Source organism: Aedes aegypti, chromosome 3 (assembly GCF_002204515.2).
Source record: "Aedes aegypti strain LVP_AGWG chromosome 3, AaegL5.0 Primary Assembly, whole genome shotgun sequence".
In the NCBI taxonomy this organism is placed as follows: Eukaryota; Metazoa; Arthropoda; class Insecta; order Diptera; family Culicidae; genus Aedes; species Aedes aegypti.
This window is the reverse complement of record NC_035109.1, coordinates 214,612,381-214,635,799: the sequence shown is the minus strand read 5'-3', so window position 1 is coordinate 214,635,799 and position 23,419 is coordinate 214,612,381. Positions and strand designations below refer to the sequence as shown.

Here is a 23,419-nt window from a genome sequence, read left to right as displayed (position 1 = left end):
TTTCATTTATATATACAGTCAAATCTCTACCAGTTCATTCCTGAAACGATATCTACAGGAAACCATGTAGAGATTTTTGTGTAGCGATCCTTGGAGAAATTCCTGAAGAAAAAGCTGGAGAAATCTCTGCAGGAATTCCTGTAAAGATTTGCATAGAGAAATCTCTGTAGGAGTCTTTGGATAGACTCATGTACTGCCCATAACTGCATATTTGTAACATTCGACAAAAGTAGGCATTGAGTAAATGGAATACCAAGAGTACATTTGATGACAGTATGGGAGGAAACTAAAATTACTAAAAATTAACAGGAACTCAAAAGTGCTTATTTGAGGCTGATATTTTGTACAACTCATATCGCATACTAGGTGAATAGTCAGAAAATAATTCTGGTAGAAATTTCATTGCTGTTACATTACGAGGCTCATTTATAATCTCAATGTTACTGTTATGCGGGTATAATTACCAATGTGACAAAACAACTTGATATTTTTTCGAATTTTCTAGAACAATCTCACATATTTCAGTAAGCTGATCGAAAGTATTTATCATTTGATGACTCTCCATGGTATTAACTTCAATTTGTCAAAAATGTCGAATGTGACAAATATGCAGATATGGACAGTGTAGGCATCCATGAAGGACTCTTGGAGACATCTTTGGAGGAATCACTGATGAATGGAGGTATCCTAGGAAGAATCGATGTAGAAATTTTGCAGGTGGAATCGCTAGAGAAATCCCTGGAAAAAAACCCCTGTAGATTTTTTGCTGGAAAAACCCCTGTAGATTTTTGTTGGATAAATCCCTGAAAGAATCCTTATAGGAGTATTAAAATAGAAAAATTTCTCGAAAAATCTAAGGTAAAATAACTAAAGAAATCCATGAATAGATTTTCAAAAAAAAAAATTATAGAGATTTTACTGTAGGATATGTAGAGATTTTTTTTTTAATGAAATCCATGGAGAAATTTTTAGCATAAGTTCTGATAATATTCTAGCAGGAATTAATGGAAGAATCTCTAGAGAAATTTCAAGAAGAACTCTTGGGGGAATCCATGGAGTATTATTGAAGACCCAGTACGAATCCCTGGAGAAATTCTTGGGGAATCCCTGGAAGATTACCTTGAGAAATTCTTGAGGCGTTTCATGAAATTTCCTTGAGTAATTCGTGAGTTTTAGAACACCTGCAGAAATTCCTTGTGGAATCCTTGTAGAATTTCCTCGTAGAATCATCCCTGGAGGAATCCCGGAATAATTTCTGAACGAATCTCGAGAGAACTGCTTGGGGATATTTTTGTATGTATCCGTGGAGGAATCCTCGGAAAAAAATCTGAAGATATCAGCATGAGCATGAGCATGAGCATGAGCATAAATGACCGTACAATTCGTAGTTGCTACTCCATGATTAACCAGAGCAATCGAAGTTGCACAGTGATTTAGTGAATGGGGCTTGGGATTAGCTTACCAATCTTCAATGTGCACAAATCGAGAGCTCAAACTTTAGAAGTCAATAACGGCGCCGGCCACGTCCTTACGGTCATCGGGGAAGGGAAGGAATGTTAGTTAGACAACCATTGGTTTTAGAGACCGAAGAATCTTCTGCATCTCCATAGTTGTCATGGAAAGGATATTGGGTTAGTGGGATAAGGTAAGGATCTGGGAGTCATCTTGAGTTGATGATGCGATCCTTGATATATTCACGCCTGACCGGATTCGCGATATTATTCGATAAATGAATTGTATGCCGAACAAGTGTTCATCGTTCGCCCTCGCAGGAGCAAGCAACGTGACCAAAGGATCAAACACTACTAACACTAATCACGCGATCCGCGACTCTTATATACTATCGTGCCGCGCGAGTGACGCGCAACACGATTGATCCTGTCCGCATCACTCGCCCCCGCAGGAGCAAGCAACGCGACCAAAGGATCAAACACTACTAACCTCGGAAAAAATTCTGAAGATATCACTAGAGAAACATCTTTAGTAATCCTTGAAGAAATTGTTTTAAGTGTTATTCATGGAGGAATTCCTGGAGATAGCCTTGGAGATATCTGTGCAAGAATCCTTGAAGACACTTTCCTGGAGAAATCCTTGCAAAAGTCTGTGGAAAATTTAATAGAGGAATACCAGAAGAAATAACTTAAAAAATCCCTGGAGAAATCTCCGGAGAAATTTCGAAGTATTCCTAAAACGAATCCTGGAGGAACCCTTGGAAAAAATCCTGAAAGAATCCCAATAAAGATTTTGTTGGAGGAATCTACGAAGGAATCACTTAAGACATTTCTGCTGGAAACCTTTGCGAAATCTCTGAAGAAATCCTTATACATATTTTTTTTGTAGGAATCCTTGTAAAAATTCCATGTCAACTCCCTGGAGGAAGCTATTCCATGCATGGCAAACAAAAGTTCTTCCTGAATGAATCTCTGGCAAAAGTCCTAGGGAACCGCAGAAGAAATCATTGTAGAGATTAAGGTACAGAATAGCTTGGATTATTTTCTGGTAAAATACTTGGAGGAATGCTCGAAAAATTTCCTGGAAAAATCTTTGGGAGTGTCTCTGGAGATATTTCGAGAGGATGAGGACAGAAGGGCATGGGTTTGTATTCCATCGGATGAGCTCTCGGTAAATAACTGTAGAATCCATCATACAAATCATTTAAGGTTACTGGACTATATCCTTTGAATAACTCCGATGTGAACTACGTCGTGAGATCTAGATAACTTTTTGGAGGAAATCCAGAAGGAATAACTGGTATAAAGTCATAAGATTCCTCCGGATCCAATTAAAAACTAAAGTGCACAGTTACTGCAACAACTTCTAAAGAAAACTAGAAGTAATTGTTTTTGCAACTTCATGACGTTATCTGTATCTGAACTCTTGTTGGAATTTTAGAAGTGAGTACAATATAGTTCATATCATATCATAGAGCTTATTTTATATTATATACAATCGACTCTCCACAACTCGATATTCTCTAACCCGAAATACTCTATAACTAGATGGATTCTCCGGTTCCTTCGAATTTCCATACATTTTGCTCTCCATAAGTCGATATTTCTGTAACTCGATATCTCCACAAGTTGATGTTACGTGAGATGTGAATTTCTCTCCATAACTCGATATCTATTTTAATTTTTTTTTTCTTTTTTGGGGAAACGTGATTTAATTTTTGTTTGAAGGTGAATAAATACTTACAAGTTGTAATGACATGAAAATGATAAAAACTATTGTCAGTAAAAATAACGTGATTTTTCGAGCACTTCGAAAAATGTTTTCAAATAATAGTTTGTAAAATGCTATCAACAAAATAATACTGCTTTCTTACAAAAATGATAATAAAAATATTGGAAATACAAAAATTAGTTCCTTCGATTTTGTGTCGGTATATTCTATTATACCATAATTCTATAAGTCGATGGTCCCTTGAATATCGAGTTATGGAGAGTCGACTGTAGTTTATATCGTAACATATATTTCGTGGATCGTGTAGTTAAAAGACACGGACACCGTCTTCAGCCATTTAGCTGCACAGACTGTTACTTAACACTAGACAAAGAATAAGCATGCTCCAATGGTACAGCCGAGAAACATTCCTCACGCAAAGTTTCAATGGCTGCAGCGGGAATCGAACCCACACCCCATGACACGATGCATTGCCTGACGACACTAACCGCACGGCCACGAAGCCCACAAGTTCAGAGTTCATATCATATAAGAGCAATATAATGACGAGCGTCACGCGGAATTTACTACGCAGAATTAAAAAAAAACTGAACAACTTTGCCGAAGATAAAACCTTCAAAAAAGAGTTCCTTCTGGAAATACATATAGACGCCAGCACCACATGCTGGTTAAATTTTTAACGTATGTTCATGACTAATTCCTTATTCTCTCGAACAATTTTACCGCAGACAGCATCCTTCTATAAGTCGGGTCTCGGGTTTTCAAATCCGGACTCGAATGGTTCGGGACGGATTTGAAGGCTAGAACATTTTTTTCGAGTACGTCGGAATCGGGTTTGTAAAAATTCGGATTTAGGTGGACTTTAGTAAGAGTTGTGGTAAGAGTAACAACCAAAAAGCTTCCTTATGCATCAGAAACGATGATTTTATCTATTTTGAAAACTCGGTCTTTTCTTACAAAAAATGCTTAGGTTTCGTGTCAGATTTGGATTTGAACAGCGGATTTTTTTTCAAGTTCGGGTCAGGTCTGAGTACGGGTCGGGTCCGGGTTTAAAAAAAAATAAAGTAAGTCGGGTACGGGTCGTGTTTGAGCTCAAAAAATGTGAAAACCCCCTCTAATAATTAACCTCTATCGGAAATACAAATCGACGTCAAATCCACCGGGTGCTCGAGCAACTTTGTGGAAGACAGCATCCTTCTAAATGACCCATAACGCGGGTACGTCACAGTTTCATGGTGCGTTATGGAGAAAAGATATACCAGTGAACCCTAGTCCTGACTGCTTCAAACGAGAAGAACAGGATGTTCGAGTAATGAAAGGAACACTTATTAATCCTTGTTACATTTTAAACCTTGTTGAAAGTGACAAGTCTCGGTTTTCCCAGTTGCAGAGAATGGTCTGACAATGATCGAGACAAGGAAAAAAATTGAACAATTTGTTTCATAATCCTTCATTCATTTGATTCTCTAGTTTGATAAGTAGGGACTATGATTCTGATGCACGGACAATATCTGTGTAATTTCTACCGAAAGTCCATATCGACGCTAGCGCCACGCGGTGGTCGAGTTCTGAACTAAATTGTATCTCATTTGCAAGTCCTTATCCTCCTGAACTACTTTGCCGAAGACTGCATCCTTCTATGTGCTCGCAATCTCGAGTTATCGCATAATTAGCCCCTACCGGAAGTTCATATCGACGCTAGCGCCACGCAGCGGTCGAGTTCTGAACTAAATTGTATCTCATGTGGAAGTGCTTATCCTCCTGAGCAACTTTGCTGAAGACTGCATCCTTCTATGTGCTCGCAATCTCGAGTTATCGCATAATTAGCACCTACCGGAAGTTCATATCGACGCTAGCGCCACGCAGTGGTCGAGTTCTGAACTAAATTGTATCTCATGTGGAAGTCCTTATCCTCCTGAGCAACTTTGCCGAAGACAGCATTTTTGTATGTGCTCGCAATCTCGAGTTATCGCATAATTAGCCTCTACCGGAAGTTCATATCGACGCTAGCGCCACGCAGCGGTTGAGTGCTGAACTAAATTGTATCTCATGTGGAAGTTCTTATCCTCCTGAGCAACTTTACCGAAGACAGCATCCTTCTATGTGCTCGCAATCTCGAGTTATCGCATAATTAGCCCCTACCGGAAGTTCATATCGACGCTAGCGCCACGCAGCGGTCGAGTTCTGAACTAAATTGTATCTCATGTGGAAGTTCTTATCCTCCTGAGCAACTTTGCTGAAGACTGCATCCTTCTATGTGCTCGCAATCTCGAGTTATCGCATAATTAGCCCCTACCGGAAGTTCATATCGACGCTAGCGCCACGCAGCGGTTGAGTTCTGAACTAAATTGTATCTCGTGTGGAAGTTCTTATCCTCCTGAGCAACTTTGCCGAAGACAGCATCCTTCTATGTGCTCGCAATCCCGAGTTATCGCATAATTAGCCCCTACCGGAAGTTCGTATCGACGCTAGCGCCACGCGGCGGTCGAGTTCTGAACTAAATTGTATCTCATGTGGAAGTTCTTATCCTCCTGAGCAACTTTGCTGAAGACTGCATCCTTCTATGTGCTCGCAATCTCGAGTTATCGCATAATTAGCCTCTACCGGAAGTTCATATCGACGCTAGCGCCACGCGGTGGTCGAGTTCTGAACTAAATTGTATCTCATGTGGAAGTCCTTATCCTCCTGAGCAACTTTGCTGAAGACTGCATCCTTCTATGTGCTCGCAATCTCGAGTTATCGCATAATTAGCCCCTACCGGAAGTTCATATCGACGCTAGCGCCACGCAGCGGTTGAGTTCTGAACTAAATTGCATCTCATGTGGAAGTTCTTATCCTCCTGAGCAACTTTGCTGAAGACAGCATCCTTCTATGTGCTCGCAATCTCGAGTTATCGCATAATTAGCCCCTACCGGAAGTTCATATCGACGCTAGCGCCACGCGGCGGTCGAGTTCTGAACTAAATTGTATCTCATGTGGAAGTTCTTATCCTCCTGAGCAACTTTGCTGAAGACTGCATCCTTCTATGTGCTCGCAATCTCGAGTTATCGCATAATTAGCCTCTACCGGAAGTTCATATCGACGCTAGCGCCACGCGGTGGTCGAGTTCTGAACTAAATTGTATCTCATGTGGAAGTCCTTATCCTCCTGAACAACTTTGCCGACAGCATCCTTCTATGTGCTCGCAATCTCGAGTTATCGCATAATTAGCCCCTACCGGAAGTTCATATCGACGCTAGCGCCACGCAGCGGTTGAGTTCTGAACTAAATTGTATCTCATGTGGAAGTCGTTATCCTCCTGAGCAACTTTGCCGAAGACAGCATTTTTGTATGTGCTCGCAATCTCGAGTTATCGCATAATTAGCCTCTACCGGAAGTTCATATCGACGCTAGCGCCACACGGCGGTCGAGTTCTGAACTAAATTGTATCTCATGTGGAAGTCCTTATCCTCCTGAACAACTTTGCCGACAGCATCCTTCTATGTGCTCGCAATCTCGAGTTATCGCATAATTAGCCTCTACCGGAAGTTCATATCGACGCTAGCGCCACGCAGCGGTTGAGTTCTGAACTAAATTGTATCTCATGTGGAAGTTCTTATCCTCCTGAGCAACTTTGCTGAAGACTGCATCCTTCTATGTGCTCGCAATCTCGAGTTATCGCATAATTAGCCTCTACCGGAAGTTCATATCGACGCTAGCGCCACGCGGTGGTCGAGTTCTGAACTAAATTGTATCTCATGTGGAAGTCCTTATCCTCCTGAACAACTTTGCCGACAGCATCCTTCTATGTGCTCGCAATCTCGAGTTATCGCATAATTAGCCTCTACCGGAAGTTCATATCGACGCTAGCGCCACGCAGCGGTTGAGTTCTGAACTAAATTGTATCTCATGTGGAAGTTCTTATCCTCCTGAGCAACTTTGCTGAAGACTGCATCCTTCTATGTGCTCGCAATCTCGAGTTATCGCATAATTAGCCTCTACCGGAAGTTCATATCGACGCTAGCGCCACGCGGTGGTCGAGTTCTGAACTAAATTGTATCTCATGTGGAAGTCCTTATCCTCCTGAGCAACTTTGCTGAAGACTGCATCCTTCTATGTGCTCGCAATCTCGAGTTATCGCATAATTAGCCCCTACCGGAAGTTCATATCGACGCTAGCGCCACGCAGCGGTTAAGTTCTGAACTAAATTGTATCTCATGTGGAAGTTCTTATCCTCCTGAGCAACTTTGCTGAAGACTGCATCCTTCTATGTGCTCGCAATCTCGAGTTATCGCATAATTAGCCTCTACCGGAAGTTCATATCGACGCTAGCGCCACGCGGTGGTCGAGTTCTGAACTAAATTGTATCTCATGTGGAAGTCCTTATCCTCCTGAACAACTTTGCCGACAGCATCCTTCTATGTGCTCGCAATCTCGAGTTATCGCATAATTAGCCCCTACCGGAAGTTCATATCGACGCTAGCGCCACGCAGCGGTTGAGTTCTGAACTAAATTGCATCTCATGTGGAAGTTCTTATCCTCCTGAGCAACTTTGCTGAAAACAGCATCCTTCTATGTGCTCGCAATCTCGAGTTATCGCATAATTAGCCCCTACCGGAAGTTCATATCGACGCTAGCGCCACGCGGCGGTCGAGTTCTGAACTAAATTGTATCTCATGTGGAAGTTCTTATCCTCCTGAGCAACTTTGCTGAAGACTGCATCCTTCTATGTGCTCGCAATCTCGAGTTATCGCATAATTAGCCTCTACCGGAAGTTCATATCGACGCTAGCGCCACGCGGTGGTCGAGTTCTGAACTAAATTGTATCTCATGTGGAAGTCCTTATCCTCCTGAACAACTTTGCCGACAGCATCCTTCTATGTGCTCGCAATCTCGAGTTATCGCATAATTAGCCTCTACCGGAAGTTCATATCGACGCTAGCGCCACGCAGCGGTTGAGTTCTGAACTAAATTGTATCTCATGTGGAAGTTCTTATCCTCCTGAGCAACTTTGCTGAAGACTGCATCCTTCTATGTGCTCGCAATCTCGAGTTATCGCATAATTAGCCTCTACCGGAAGTTCATATCGACGCTAGCGCCACGCGGTGGTCGAGTTCTGAACTAAATTGTATCTCATGTGGAAGTCCTTATCCTCCTGAGCAACTTTGCTGAAGACTGCATCCTTCTATGTGCTCGCAATCTCGAGTTATCGCATAATTAGCCCCTACCGGAAGTTCATATCGACGCTAGCGCCACGCAGCGGTTGAGTTCTGAACTAAATTGTATCTCATGTGGAAGTTCTTATCCTCCTGAGCAACTTTGCTGAAGACTGCATCCTTCTATGTGCTCGCAATCTCGAGTTATCGCATAATTAGCCTCTACCGGAAGTTCATATCGACGCTAGCGCCACGCGGTGGTCGAGTTCTGAACTAAATTGTATCTCATGTGGAAGTCCTTATCCTCCTGAGCAACTTTGCTGAAGACTGCATCCTTCTATGTGCTCGCAATCTCGAGTTATCGCATAATTAGCCCCTACCGGAAGTTCATATCGACGCTAGCGCCACGCAGCGGTTGAGTTCTGAACTAAATTGCATCTCATGTGGAAGTTCTTATCCTCCTGAGCAACTTTGCTGAAAACAGCATCCTTCTATGTGCTCGCAATCTCGAGTTATCGCATAATTAGCCCCTACCGGAAGTTCATATCGACGCTAGCGCCACGCGGCGGTCGAGTTCTGAACTAAATTGTATCTCATGTGGAAGTTCTTATCCTCCTGAGCAACTTTGCTGAAGACTGCATCCTTCTATGTGCTCGCAATCTCGAGTTATCGCATAATTAGCCTCTACCGGAAGTTCATATCGACGCTAGCGCCACGCGGTGGTCGAGTTCTGAACTAAATTGTATCTCATGTGGAAGTCCTTATCCTCCTGAACAACTTTGCTAAAGACTGCATCCTTCTATGTGCTCGCAATCTCGAGTTATCGCATAATTAGCCCCTACCGGAAGTTCATATCGACGCTAGCGCCACGCAGCGGTTGAGTTCTGAACTAAATTGTATCTCATGTGGAAGTTCTCATCCTCCTGAGCAACTTTGCTGAAGACTGCATCCTTCTATGTGCTCGCAATCTCGAGTTATCGCATAATTAGCCCCTACCGGAAGTTCATATCGACGCTAGCGCCACGCAGCGGTTGAGTTCTGAACTAAATTGTATCTCATGTGGAAGTTCTTATCCTCCTGAGCAACTTTGCCGAAGACAGCATCCTTCTATGTGCTCGCAATCTCGAGTTATCGCATAATTAGCCCCTACCGGAAGTTCATATCGACGCTAGCGCCACGCGGCGGTCGAGTTCTGAACTAAATTATATCTCATGTGGAAGTTCTTATCCTCCTGAGCAACTTTGCTAAAGACTGCATCCTTCTATGTGCTCGCAATCTCGAGTTATCGCATAATTAGCCCCTACCGGAAGTTCATATCGACGCTAGCGCCACGCAGCGGTTGAGTTCTGAACTAAATTGTATCTCATGTGGAAGTTCTTATCCTCCTGAGCAACTTTGCTGAAGACTGCATCCTTCTATGTGCTCGCAATCTCGAGTTATCGCATAATTAGCCTCTACCGGAAGTTCAAATCGACGCTAGCGCCACGCGGTGGTCGAGTTCTGAACTAAATTGTATCTCATGTGGAAGTCCTTATCCTCCTGAACAACTTTGCCGACAGCATCCTTCTATGTGCTCGCAATCTCGAGTTATTGCATAATTAGCCCCTACCGGAAGTTCATATCGACGCTAGCGCCACGCAGCGGTTGAGTTCTGAACTAAATTGTATCTCATGTGGAAGTTCTTATCCTCCTGAGCAACTTTGCCGAAGACAGCATCCTTCTATGTGCTCGCAATCTCGAGTTATCGCATAATTAGCCCCTACCGGAAGTTCATATCGACGCTAGCGCCACGCGGCGGTCGAGTTCTGAACTAAATTGTATCTCATGTGGAAGTTCTTATCCTCCTGAGCAACTTTGCTGAAGACTGCATCCTTTTATGTGCTCGCAATCTCGAGTTATCGCATAATTAGCCCCTACCGGAAGTTCATATCGACGCTAGCGCCACGCGGTGGTCGAGTTCTGAACTAAATTGTATCTCATGTGGAAGTCCTTATCCTCCTGAACAACTTTGCCGACAGCATCCTTCTATGTGCTCGCAATATCGAGTTATCGCATAATTAGCCCCTACCGGAAGTTCATATCGACGCTAGCGCCACGCAGCGGTTGAGTTCTGAACTAAATTGTATCTCATGTGGAAGTTCTTATCCTCCTGAGCAACTTTGCCGAAGACAGCATCTTTCTATGTGCTCGCAATCTCGAGTTATCGCATAATTAGCCCCTACCGGAAGTTCATATCGACGCTAGCGCCACGCAGCGGTCGAGTTCTGAACTAAATTGTATCTCATGTGGAAGTTCTTATTCTCCTGAGCAACTTTGCTGAAGACTGCATCCTTCTATGTGCTCGCAATCTCGAGTTATCGCATAATTAGCCCCTACCGGAAGTTCATATCGACGCTAGCGCCACGCAGCGGTTGAGTTCTGAACTAAATTGTATCTCATGTGGAAGTTCTTATCCTCCTGAGCAACTTTGCTGAAGACTGCATCCTTCTATGTGCTCGCAATCTCGAGTTATCGCATAATTAGCCTCTACCGGAAGTTCATATCGACGCTAGCGCCACGCGGTGGTCGAGTTCTGAACTAAATTGTATCTCATGTGGAAGTCCTTATCCTCCTGAGCAACTTTGCCGACAGCATCCTTCTATGTGCTCGCAATCTCGAGTTATCGCATAATTAGCCCCTACCGGAAGTTCATATCGACGCTAGCGCCACGCAGCGGTTGAGTTCTGAACTAAATTGTATCTCATGTGGAAGTTCTTATCCTCCTGAGCAACTTTGCCGAAGACAGCATCCTTCTATGTGCTCGCAATCTCGAGTTATCGCATAATTAGCCCCTACCGGAAGTTCATATCGACGCTAGCGCCACGCAGCGGTCGAGTTCTGAACTAAATTGTATCTCATGTGGAAGTTCTTATCCTCCTGAGCAACTTTGTTAGGTTTGACCTAGCGAGACTGAAGCTTGGTCGGACCGGCTAATAAACTGGACACCTCAAAAATCGGATTACATCGTACGCAAACTTTATTTAGCTTCTTCCATCTTCCAGCCTACCTTCTGACTACCCTAACTAGGCCCTAATTCTGGCTCAATCTTTCTTATCTCTTGCAATTTTCTTTTACTCACGGTTGATCACTAGGGTGCACCCTTTCTTCTTCTGGGCTTACGCCCGGGAAATCCAATCGGCCGAACGTTGACGGAAGGGCAGCATGATGGAGCGCCGAGGCATTGCACTCCTCGTGTCACACTGAACGCTCATCGACCGCGCTGGCTCTTGGCTTGCTCACTGTGCGAGGACAAACGGCTGTCAGCCCTATGCTGGTGAGCTTACCCTATATGGATGGCTGCTTTCCCCGACAGTCGACTACTGCACCTTTCCGCAACCGGACTGCACGCAATGGATCTGACGTGTGTGGACCTGCCAGTGACCGCGTTCGTCAACGCCGATGTCGCTCCGTCGCTTCTACGGCCACGCTCGGATGCCGCCCGTCTTCCAAGCACTTGGTTCCTCCGTGCGGATCCGCTGACTGCACACTAAGACGACAAGAGGATAAGAGAAAAAAGCCTGCTTTTGCAGGCTTTTTCTGGTTGGCTGTTTCGGTTTCTCACCGGTTCTATCTTCCGATTCCAGTGGTTTTCTTTTTGTCCAGCGTGGCGACAGCTCCGATGAGGTGGTTTCCTTTCCCTGATCTTTAGCCGCCGGGGCTGATAGATGTTGGACAGACTGCGCACGGCACGAGGAGGTTGCCTGTTTGTTCGGTTTCGGAACAACGGGATGTTGGCGATCGTGTTGGCAAGTCAGGTGAAATCACGTGCGTTTTTTTCCACTTTGTGTCGTGCAGAGGTGTGAAATTTCTAATTTCCCAACTGCCAACGCTGCTCTCTGCCCGAACCGAACCGTTCACTTCGAAGGTGTATCACTTTTTTGCCAGTCTTCCCGTCAGTTTGTTCGTGCTGCTTCTGTGTAGCGATGTGTGCGTGTCGGTCTTCCGGAAACGGTTATAACTGTCATCCGCCTTATAGTTGTGACATCTCCTTTTTCTGGTTCGTGCCCATGCAGCATTTCGTTTGGTTGAACACTCTTAAATTTATTCACTTATCCTCGCCCTTCGTTTGCATACTAAATTTGAAGTAGTAATCTTGCCCAATCAAAATTCAACGTGAAGTTTAACGAAATAATAATCGAACGCTACAACTTTGCTGAAGACTGCATCCTTCTATGTGCTCGCAATCTCGAGTTATCGCATAATTAGCCCCTACCGGAAGTTCATATCGACGCTAGCGCCACGCAGCGGTTGAGTTCTGAACTAAATTGTATCTCATGTGGAAGTTCTTATCCTCCTGAGCAACTTTGCTGAAGACTGCATCCTTCTATGTGCTCGCAATCTCGAGTTATCGCATAATTAGCTCCTACCGGAAGTTCATATCGACGCTAGCGCCACGCAGCGGTCGAGTTCTTAACTAAATTGTATCTCATGTGGAAGTTCTTATCCTCCTGAGCAACTTTGCTGAAGACTGCATCCTTCTATGTGCTCGCAATCTCGAGTTATCGCATAATTAGCCCCTACCGGAAGTTCATATCGACGCTAGCGCCACGCGGTGGTCGAGTTCTGAACTAAATTGTATCTCATGTGGAAGTCCTTATCCTCCTGAACAACTTTGCCGAAGACAGCATCCTTCTATGTGCTCGCAATCTCGAGTTATCGCATAATTAGCCTCTACCGGAAGTTCATATCGACGGTAGCGCCACGCGGTGGTCGAGTTCTGAACTAAATTGTATCCCATGTGGAAGTTCTTGGTCCCCGAAACAAGTTTGCTGAAGACAGTACATTCCTATATGGCCTGCATCTTATACAATTTGGTGATGACTGCAGATTTCTGGACTGAGTGTACTGAAATTCCACGTGGCCAACATGGTCCCCTTCGTAGCCGATTCCCGGTGGCCACTGGATCCGGAACCGGTATTCCAGGTAGTGATCAGAGTCTTGAGGAGTGTATCTTTCGAATGCGGCATAAATTTCATTATTCGGTTGATATTTCGCTGATTTATAGGGGTATACATTTCTGGGTCATAATGACCCCAGTATCTTATTAAGTTGTTTTTCTTAACATCCGCGGAAGGTTAAATCGATTCTTTCAACATGCTTGCAGTCTCCATACAAAACTATTCGTTTCTCTTATATAGCAAAATACAATGCTTTTCTAAACCATCAAAAAATAACTTTTGAGCATCGAAAGTATTATGAACTTTGATGATAAGTATTGTTGTAGACATGAAGTTTGCATTATGTGACAAATTAAGCAAATAAATTGGCATACAAGCAGGCAAACTTGCATGTAAGTAGGCTAAAATAGTCAAATTTTGCATTTTCATGAGCCAATATCTCAAAAACTAGACGAGCTCTGATAATTTTGAAAGCGGCAATAGATTCAGCAATACTTACTCAAGTAAATAGAGGTACCATCAGTGCACCAGATTCCGCTCATTTAAGGGAAGTTATGTGTTCAAATGTTTATTATAAAATAACTATTGTGTCGATCAATACTATTTTCATGTCACAGTGTAGCTCCACGTATAGGTAATCAGCGGCAAAATAAAAAGAATTTGAAAAACTTTTATAAAAAAATATTTAATTGCATTTGTTACTGCAACTAAGTGTTCCTATTTCCGCTCACGGTAAACAGATTTCGTGACGAACTTACTAAAAAATCCATAATTTCGACATTTTGTTATTTATCCTGATATTTTCTGTGGTAAAAACAAATAAAAAAGGCTGTATACTAAAATCGACATTTCTTCAAAATTTTGTTCTAGGTTATTGGAACACACACACATTCCTATTGGCCCAATAACCGCTCACGAGGTCTTATGTTTTCAATATAAAGAATTATTTTATCAAATGAAAATAATGTCAGACGACTTCATTTGAAAGTTGTTTATATTGCTAGAATTTATCCGTGCGAAAAATGTTGATTTTTGACACGAAAAATCAATGTTTACACTAGTGAGCGGAAATAGGGGCATAAGCGGATACTGGTGCACTGATGGTATTTTGGTGCCTGAGACAAAAACGTGTTCCACAGGGTAATTATCAGGAGCAAAATTTAAAGAAAAGTGGCAACTGGCAACCCAAGGCTCGCACAAGCCATTTTCCTGGACCGGATCAGAACGAAATACCTACAGAATAAACGTTCGGTACACGGACGGATCGAAAGTTCTCTGGAAGGTGGAGATAAGTTGGTGCGGTATCGGCTTTCGAGAAAGCAAGAGCCTTCCTAGCCAATGCTCGGTATTCTGCGCGTATGCATTGCTAACATCTGGTTGTTTCAGATGCGCAAGATTGTACAGAGGCGGGCATCGATACCGTTATTTGTTGAGACGGATAGTTTTTGGCGTCAGTTTAAGTCAAAAATAGAATCATTTTAATATCCGAGCTAAGAAAAAATACACAAAACACCAAAGTGTACCCAGTTTAAAGGCAGGGTTGGGTGTAAGATATTTTGCAACGTAGCATTTTGCCATTTACATATATATAATATGATTTTCCTTTTTGATTTTTATCATTTCAGTTCAAGGGTCCGATTTCAAAGCATTTGACCAGCAACTGAATCAGCGCAAGGGTCTCACCAAATCCGCTCATGAAGCCTTCGAAGCACTGCGAGATGCGGCCATTGAGAACCTTGCCATTGCACTGAAAGCAGCTCATGCACTGGATCCGTACTGCGTACCAGCTTTGGTGGCCAATGTATCGAACCGATTGTTTACCGTGGAGAAGCAAGAAAGCGAATCCAGCTTGGTTTCATTGAACATCATTGTTATGTTAGGTCACGTGGCGGTCGCCCTGAAAGATACGCCGAAAACGACGAATAACATCCTTCAGTTTTTTATTCAACGCTTCTGCAAAGTACCTTCCGAACAGAACGTCCTGATCGTAGACCAGCTGGGATGTATGATCATCTCCAAGTGTGAAGCACAGGTTTTTGAAGAAATCATGAAAATGTTTTCTAGAGTAACGGTACAAGCAGCGTCTTTGGCTTATTCCACCAACCCAGAACAGAGGTAAGGTGACATAGTTTCGTTTAGAATTCGACATGTTATTTAAGAATTTATATTTATTTATCGCTAAGATTAATTTTCACTGCTTGGATATGGTCCTTTTTATTTCTGTTTGACCTCAAACTGCCAGAATGATCCTAATATTTTACCGTGAATTTTTCTAGGCTGCAACGGTGGCACATCTCTAGATTTTTGTAAATAGCTCCAACCATGTATATGATTTGTTTGTTTTACGGTTTTCATTCTTTGACTATGATAATTCATGAAGGTTTTCATCCACTTCGTTGGAAAAATTGCGTTAAATAACATTTATAATGGTTACTTTCATTGCATTTTCCTCTTTACCTTCTAATGTTGACGAAAATATTCCATGATCACTTGAAATTAGGCTTACCAGATGGAAATTTGGGAGAAGGAAAATTTTTAAGTAACTAGCTAACTAGCTTAGGAAGCAGAGGGCATTTAAGTTTTGTTTTTCAAAATCGTGAGCTACCCTAACCATGTATTTGCAATCACTGCCTCTGGATAGAATAGGTTTGATCAACGCTTCATAGAAAAGAGGCATGGTATTCTGTTTAAATACTACATTTTAACAAAAATGATAAGAGAATGAAATTGATATCATGTGCTATGTATTCAATGCAAAGTAATACATGAAAAGGAAAACGTTTCCTCAAATAAGATGTCATCTGGTAAGCCTAGTTGAAACAAACTCTCACAAGTAGCACCATCTCACTTTTGATCACAATCATAATTGGAAAAATCTTAATTCAGCAAAAATGGTTATGAACATCACCCGGTTTTTGAAAGCATGGTCCATTTATTCTGCAACATTTATTGTGTATATCCCTACGCAGTTCCTGTGATCTACCACTACCTACCCTCACCGTGTCCACATTCATCGAGACGTTGTTAATAATATGCAGCGCAATGTCTTCTTCTCTATTCCTGAAAACCTTCCCATCTGCATAGTGTTTGTACCCCGTGCTAAGCTAAATGTATCGTCCGAGGCTATTTCTAATTGAAGTTTTCTCTGTCTCTACCCTCCCCCCTCCAACCAAATGACACCCACAATCACGTACACACAAATACACCCCACACTCCTTTCCCACTTTGGTTGGCTTAAATTCAAAAGTGTTTACAGGAAATCCTACCACCATGTGTCGGATGCGGTGGTCAACGCATTGGCCAACATTGCCGCCAACATTCAAGGCGAGCTGGAAATGTTGGATTTGCTAGGCAAACTGCTGGAACTGTTTGTCCAGATTGGGTTGGAGGGTGAACGATCGTACGATAGCACGTCCGGTGCGCAGAAAGCCAGCTCTAGTGCCGGAAATCTGGGAATGCTGATCCCTGTTATTGCTGTGAGTTGTACAATAGAAATCTTGTGGCAATAACGCAGAATTAATCGTTCATTTGCAGGTCCTCGTAAGACGTTTACCACCGATCAAAAACCCGAAGCAACGGCTCCATAAACTGTTCAAAGACTTCTGGCTGTACTGTGTGGTGATGGGTTTTACCAATGCACGATTGTGGCCATCGGATTGGTATCAGGGAGTGCAGCAAATTGCGGCCAAGTCTCCTCTGCTGATCTCTCAGATAGCTCATCGGTCAGAAATGCGAGAGCTGAACTACACATCTGCGATCCGATCCGACAGCGTCAGCTTGAACGAACTTAGAAGTCAAATCTTAGTTTTGTTGGACCATCCTCCGGCGGACATCACTCAGTGCATCAATAAATTAACTTTTGCGCAGTGTACATATTTATTAAGCGTGTATTGGCTGGAAATTTTGAGGGTAGAGAATGCCTCTGAGCCCAGTTTGGAACCGATATTGAATTATCTCTGTGATAACGCACTACTGAAGGATAAGTACGGCATGTGGCAATGTATCCGATGCATTGGTGATCAAGTGTTCGAGAAATTTAGGAGCGTGCTTCTTGCACAGGACGCTGTTCGGGAGAAAGTTCTAGAATCCCAAGCAATGTTGCTGTTGGTGTACTTCAATCACATTCACAAGCAAATTCAGCTTGTTGCAGATCAGTACTTATCACAGTTGGTTGACAAATTTCCTCATCTATTGTGGAATCGTAAAGTATTGTGGTGCATGCTGGATGTTCTTCAATTACTTGCGTTTTCTTTGACCCTTGATCCAAATGAAGAAACTCCTACTTTAAGAGTAGCTTCCACACCCTACACACTGCAGTTGATGGATAGTTTACCAGCCCGCGAGAGTCGTGTCAAGGACTTTGCTGATCGTTGCCAAGGTATCGTTAGTGAAGCCATGAAATGGGCACCAAAATCAACCAGAAGCCATTTACAAGAGTATCCCAATCAGGTACCAACGACGACCTTGTCGAACCATAGTGGGTTGGCTCTAGCGGTAGATTCAATCCTCCACACGTGGGTCACCAATGCCAGTATCCAGTCTACATCGAAACGGCCACATTGCGTCAATAGCGACACGTCAAAGTTCGTATCGGTATTATGCTTGCGCAGCAAATACGCAGGAGAAATTTCCGGATTATTGTCGGTTTTGGAAGACGAAGAAAAGAAAGGATTGGCTGATCGACTGGTGAAAGATATCTGGGATGCCTGTGCAGAGAAAAGTGATGCTAAACAAAGGGGTGCTCTTTGGAGAGCTACAGCATATCTGATTCTATGTTCGAGTGCTAATCGGAAGCTGCTGCATGCCATTTCATCTTCACAGGTTCAACTGTTCACGGAATCTGCCATGGAAACAGCCGTGGAATGCTGGCAGTGGATCCTAACGGCTCGGCAAGATCTTGAACTATGTTTCATTCAGGAGATGGTAACGGCTTGGCAAACCACATTCGATAAAAGAATAGGATTGTTCACCGAAGAGGTTGACATTACTAGCCCTCTGGCGGCGTATGAAAGTTGCAAGTTGGTCCCCAAGCCAATTGTCGTAGCTCCACATTTGATTTGGTTGCAGTTACTATCTGAAATGGTAGATACTGCTAAGTACTGCAACCGCGATAAAGTTGAAATGTTCTGCATGTTGCTTCATCGTTGTTTGCCGTTTAGTCGAGACTTCAAAATGACCAGACACATTTCCACGGTCGGCTGCCGGTTCAAGCTTCTTCAGTGTGGATTATCTCTTTTGCAAGGAAATACCATTCCCAAATCACTTGCTCGAAATATACTGCGCGAACGTATCTACGCAAACGCGCTGGATTACTTCTGTGGACCACAGCTGTGTCCAAGTCAATCACGTGAAGCTCTGCTGGAGGATATATCAATACTGCTTAAATTTTGGCAAACGATGCGTAGTGAGAAGAAACATTTGGTCGCTTCGGAAGTAAGTGACTACGATTTGCACCCGACGTCTCAGAATCTGTCCGTAAATAAATCTCTAGATACAGTCTCATTGGCCGGCAGCGAAGTAGCACGATCTACTAGCAGCGGAAATGCAGGTTGGTACAACACCATTCCACATTCAACGTCTACGCTTTCGAAACGCTCGAATCGCATCAAACGCCCACCTTATCAGAAGGATGCCTACGATAAAGACTACATGAAGAAACGAAACCTTATTTTGGAATTGCTAGCCGTTGAAATTGAATTCATGCTCATTTGGGCAAATCCTTTGTCATCTCAGGAATTGTTGATAGCTGGTGAAGAAGCTGTTGCAGAATGGAGAGCTCGTCCAGTCAAGCTGAACGTTTGGCGAGACTACACTAGGCTTGCATGGTCCTACAACCCGGCACTCGCTATATTTTTGCCGCAGCGTATACGAAATGCTGAGACCATTGAGGATGAAGTCACTCGCCTCGTTTGCTCGGATCCACTTGCAGTGATTCACATTCCGGAAGCATTGAAATATCTCGTTACCACTAGAACCCTGCTCAACGAAGCTCCCGAACTCGTCTACATGCTGACTTGGGCTCGTGTCAATCCTATACAAGCACTGTCCTATTTCTCACGTCAATTCCCCACGCATCCATTGACCGCACAGTACGCCGTTACGACCTTGAACTCGTACCCAGCTGAAGCCGTTCTTCCTTACATTCCCCAGTTGGTGCAGGCATTGCGACATGATACGGTACATTGACCGATCGAAGTATTTCTTCATTGTCTAACTTTTTTTCATTTCTTAGATGGGATATGTAGTGGAGTTCATCAAACATATCTCCAAACGGTCGCAAATTGTTGCCCATCAACTGATTTGGAATATGCAAACGAACATGTACATCGATGAGGAGATGCATCACAAGGATCGTAAGTTTTCAGCTGTGGGTGTGTTGAATCAGAGTAGTTTTCTCTAAGCATTCTTTTTTTTTCCTTATCAGCTGTATTGTATGACAGTTTGGAAGCATTATCTCAGAATATCATCGCATCTCTGTCCGGGCCGGCGAAACGATTCTATGAGCGCGAATTTGACTTCTTCGGCAAAATTACAGGTTAGTATATGGGACCTTTTGTATAAGGTACCGCGGGGCAAGTTGGTAAATGGGGTGAGTGAAAATAATTGTTATATTTTACTGAATATGTGAATTAACGTTTTAAACTCATGCGTAAACCTTTGAGGCCATTGAGGACATTAGGATAGGTAACAGATTTCTGAGATTATTCAGCCATTATTGCATGATAGAGCGAAAGATTGTTAACCTGTCAACTATCACTCCGTAACAAGTTGGCGGCGTGCAATTTTTTTTAATATTTTCAGTGGAAACAAGTTGCGGAAAACAATTTTCTGTACCACTTCTAAGTTGTTCCCTCTCACATTTTCAAACTGCAATAAAAAAGTATAAGAATTAATTCGACGTATACCTAAAAATAACTAAATAGAAATACCATTCATTTTCTAATCGCGTGGGGCAAGTGAAAAGTTTTTCATTAGAGATTGAATTTTCTCTTTAGGTAGCTATAAGTATACATGATTCGCAATTATCATAGAATAACCGAACGTGCTGATAATTCAAGAAACGCTATACTCGAAGCGTTAAAAGCTATTAGAAATCATGGAACTAAAAGTGGTTGCTAAACATTACGATATTAATATGTTTACTTCGGACAGCCGATTAAAAGGAAGACGTTGATTGAACAGTTCCAATATAAGAGAACGCACGGTAATCTCGAGGAATGTCTATGTAAAACAGCTCAAAACATAAAAATGGGGTATAGGTCTATCTACACAAAAATATTCTAAACACTTTATTGATGGATTCAGTTCCAAGAAATGATTTCTGCTCGACGGTTACCCGACTTTCTTAAAACCAAGTAACGAGCGGTGAAAATTTTGCAAAGCAGAAATGCAATTGTTGTCCCTTGATGTAAGAACTAATATTGAAAATGTTATAGTTATAATGTTGTAGAAACATTTGAACAAACATAACTGAACAGAAGAAAATTTTATTGACAAGAATAAAATTTTCCTTGTTTACATGTTATGTTACTTATACTTCATTGGGACGCCTTAACAAATGTAAAAGTTAATAGAAATCGTGAACAGTTGTAAATTTTTCAATTTTTTAATTTTTCAATTTTTGGCAAATGAAAAATAGGGAGACTTTTTTTAAAAACTTTTTTGTATATTTTTCTTCAATTTTACATAAAAATCAATTTCAGCATACTGCTTATATTTGGGAGTCAAGCTAAAAAATATACACCACCTCATTTATTTCAATTTAAAGTCATCAGAATTTAAAGAATCTCAACTATACGATTTTCATTACCCACTTGCCCACGGTACCTTAGTTGATTTTTACACAGATTTTATATTTTTTCCTCAGAGCTGCAACTAAAATCTTTCGAATGAAGCATAAAGATCATCTCTGAGACATTTCTTAATTTTTATGTATCTATTTAAAAAAATCTGCTTCCGTCAGTTGACCAACTATTGGAACACGACGGCGACTACTGGTACAAGGGAGCATTTTTTTTGCGCAAACTTAATTATTTATATGACTTTTTGATGAAATAAAAAACTGAAATTTGGCAAATCGATTAAACTAGAGGCGATCTATCCACCAAAAATAGTGACGGTCAATTTTATCGAAAAATGTAAGTTTTATTCCATAGTTCAATCTACTGGTACATTAAAAACCATTGGTACCGGCACTCTATCGTTTTTTTTTCTTGAATGACTTTGTTGACAAAAATAGTGGGGATCCTTAAATAGTCAATTTATGGGGCGCATTTGCAAAGAAAGATTACGGTATTCAATTTTTTCATAAAATCAAAGGTCTATAAAAAACCTGAAAAAAATATTATAACCGACATAATTTAACAATCTATTCAAAACTCCCGTTCTACATTACAGCCGTCAGTGGAGAGATCCGTTCGTTCCCCAAAGGCCAAGCACGAAAAAAGGCTTGTCTGGATGCGCTCAGCCGAATCAAAGTTCAAGCCGGGTGCTATCTGCCCTCGAATCCGGAAGCGATGGTACTTGACATTGACTATAACAGTGGAACACCGATGCAGAGTGCAGCAAAAGCTCCGTACTTGGCCCGGTTCCGAGTGCATCGATGCGGTATCAACGAGCTGGAAAGCATGGCAATGGAAGTATCTAACAATCCAAACAGCCAGCTGGATGGACCGAAACTGAGTTCCATGGGACCGGAAACGTGGCAAGCTGCCATCTTTAAGGTGGGCGATGACGTTCGACAGGATATGCTGGCACTGCAAGTGATCTCCATTTTTAAGAACATTTTCCAACAAGTCGGCTTGGAACTGTTTCTGTTCCCGTATCGTGTTGTAGCCACAGCACCTGGGGTAAGCAATTGCACAATAGGTTAAACATGTACAATCTATCAAAATCTCGATTTTATCTTTTAGTGTGGCGTCATTGAGTGCGTTCCGAATGCAAAATCGCGTGATCAGCTGGGACGGCAGACAGACTCCGGCTTATATGAATACTTCCTGCACCAGTATGGGGACGAAACATCGAAGGAGTTCCAAGTGGCACGCAGCAACTTTGTAAAGTCAATGGCGGCCTATTCGGTTATTGGCTATCTACTACAAATCAAAGATCGTCACAACGGAAACATTATGATCGACAAAGATGGACACATTATTCACATTGGTAAGGTTAGATATATTTCTTTTAGAAACTGAATCTAATCGTACTTCTTCATCCAGATTTTGGCTTCATGTTCGAATCGTCGCCTGGTGGTAACATAGGTTTCGAACCAGATCTCAAGCTGACCGACGAAATGGTGATGGTGATGGGAGGAAAAATGGAAGCAGCACCCTTCAAATGGTTCTGTGATTTGTGCGTTCAGTCGTTCCTGGCCATTCGACCATACCAGGATGCAATTGTTACTCTTGTTTCGCTGATGCTCGACACGGGACTGCCTTGCTTCCGTGGACAAACCATTACGTTGTTGAAGCAACGGTTCGTGCCAACCAAAAATAATAAGGAAGCGGCTGCTCACATGTTGGGTGTTATACGGAACTCATACCAAAACTTCCGAACCAGAACTTACGATATGATACAGTATTATCAGAATCAGATTCCATACTAAACAGTTTCACAGCATTAAAGCTAAATGTGTAGTTACTCTTAGTAAACTCGACAAGGTAAATTGAGGGGAAAAGTAACATTTTACGGTCCTAGGGCAAGTTCAGGGCATTGTGGGCGTCGGGTTGTAGGGAAGTCATTAAAATTATTTATTGGGGTCAAAAAATTGGATGTGATTATATAAATAGTCAAAGTTGATCTAATTGTTATATATTTGTTATATGGTATGTGTATAATAAACATAAATTGTTAAAAATGAAATAAGAGTTTTTGTTTTATCACAATAGCTTTTCTTTGCAACATTAGGGGCTGTCCATTAATTATGTAAGGGTTTATGGGGAGAGAGAGGGTTTGATATTTCTTACGCGCCATACAATTTACTTTTAATTTTCATACAAAAAATCTTACCATAGGGGGAGGGGGGTTGAAAAAACCCGAAAATTGTCTTACGTAATTAATGGATCGCCCCTTAGCCGTTTGTATAAGCCTAGGATGAGCAAGCCTTTCAGTTTGGCACACCTAAACTTTAGTCAAGATGCACCCAAAATTTTCAAGAGCACAAATCTA

The 23,419-nt window shown here is 42.3% G+C and overlaps 1 protein-coding gene across 6 annotated transcripts in view; it reads left to right on the top strand.

Annotated features, from left to right (window-relative positions):
- Window positions 1–23,113, top strand: part of LOC5570029 (phosphatidylinositol 4-kinase alpha) — a 46,398-nt gene extending 23,285 nt beyond the window's left edge. For 2 of the 6 annotated variants that reach the window (XM_021851964.1, XM_021851967.1), the window contains 9 exons: window positions 14,881–15,370; window positions 15,532–15,561; window positions 16,503–16,731; window positions 16,790–19,432; window positions 19,488–19,608; window positions 19,680–19,790; window positions 21,653–22,104; window positions 22,168–22,414; window positions 22,471–23,113. In XM_021851964.1, coding sequence (XP_021707656.1) covers window positions 14,881–15,370; window positions 15,532–15,561; window positions 16,503–16,731; window positions 16,790–19,432; window positions 19,488–19,608; window positions 19,680–19,790; window positions 21,653–22,104; window positions 22,168–22,414; window positions 22,471–22,856 — 4,709 coding nt within the window. In that variant the 3' untranslated portion in view covers window positions 22,857–23,113. The remainder of the gene's footprint in view (window positions 1–14,880; window positions 15,371–15,531; window positions 15,562–16,502; window positions 16,732–16,789; window positions 19,433–19,487; window positions 19,609–19,679; window positions 19,791–21,652; window positions 22,105–22,167; window positions 22,415–22,470) is intronic. The other 4 variants (XM_021851966.1, XM_001658869.2, XM_021851965.1 and 1 more) reach the window with 2 other exon arrangements.
- Window positions 23,114–23,419: the final 306 nt, after the last annotated feature.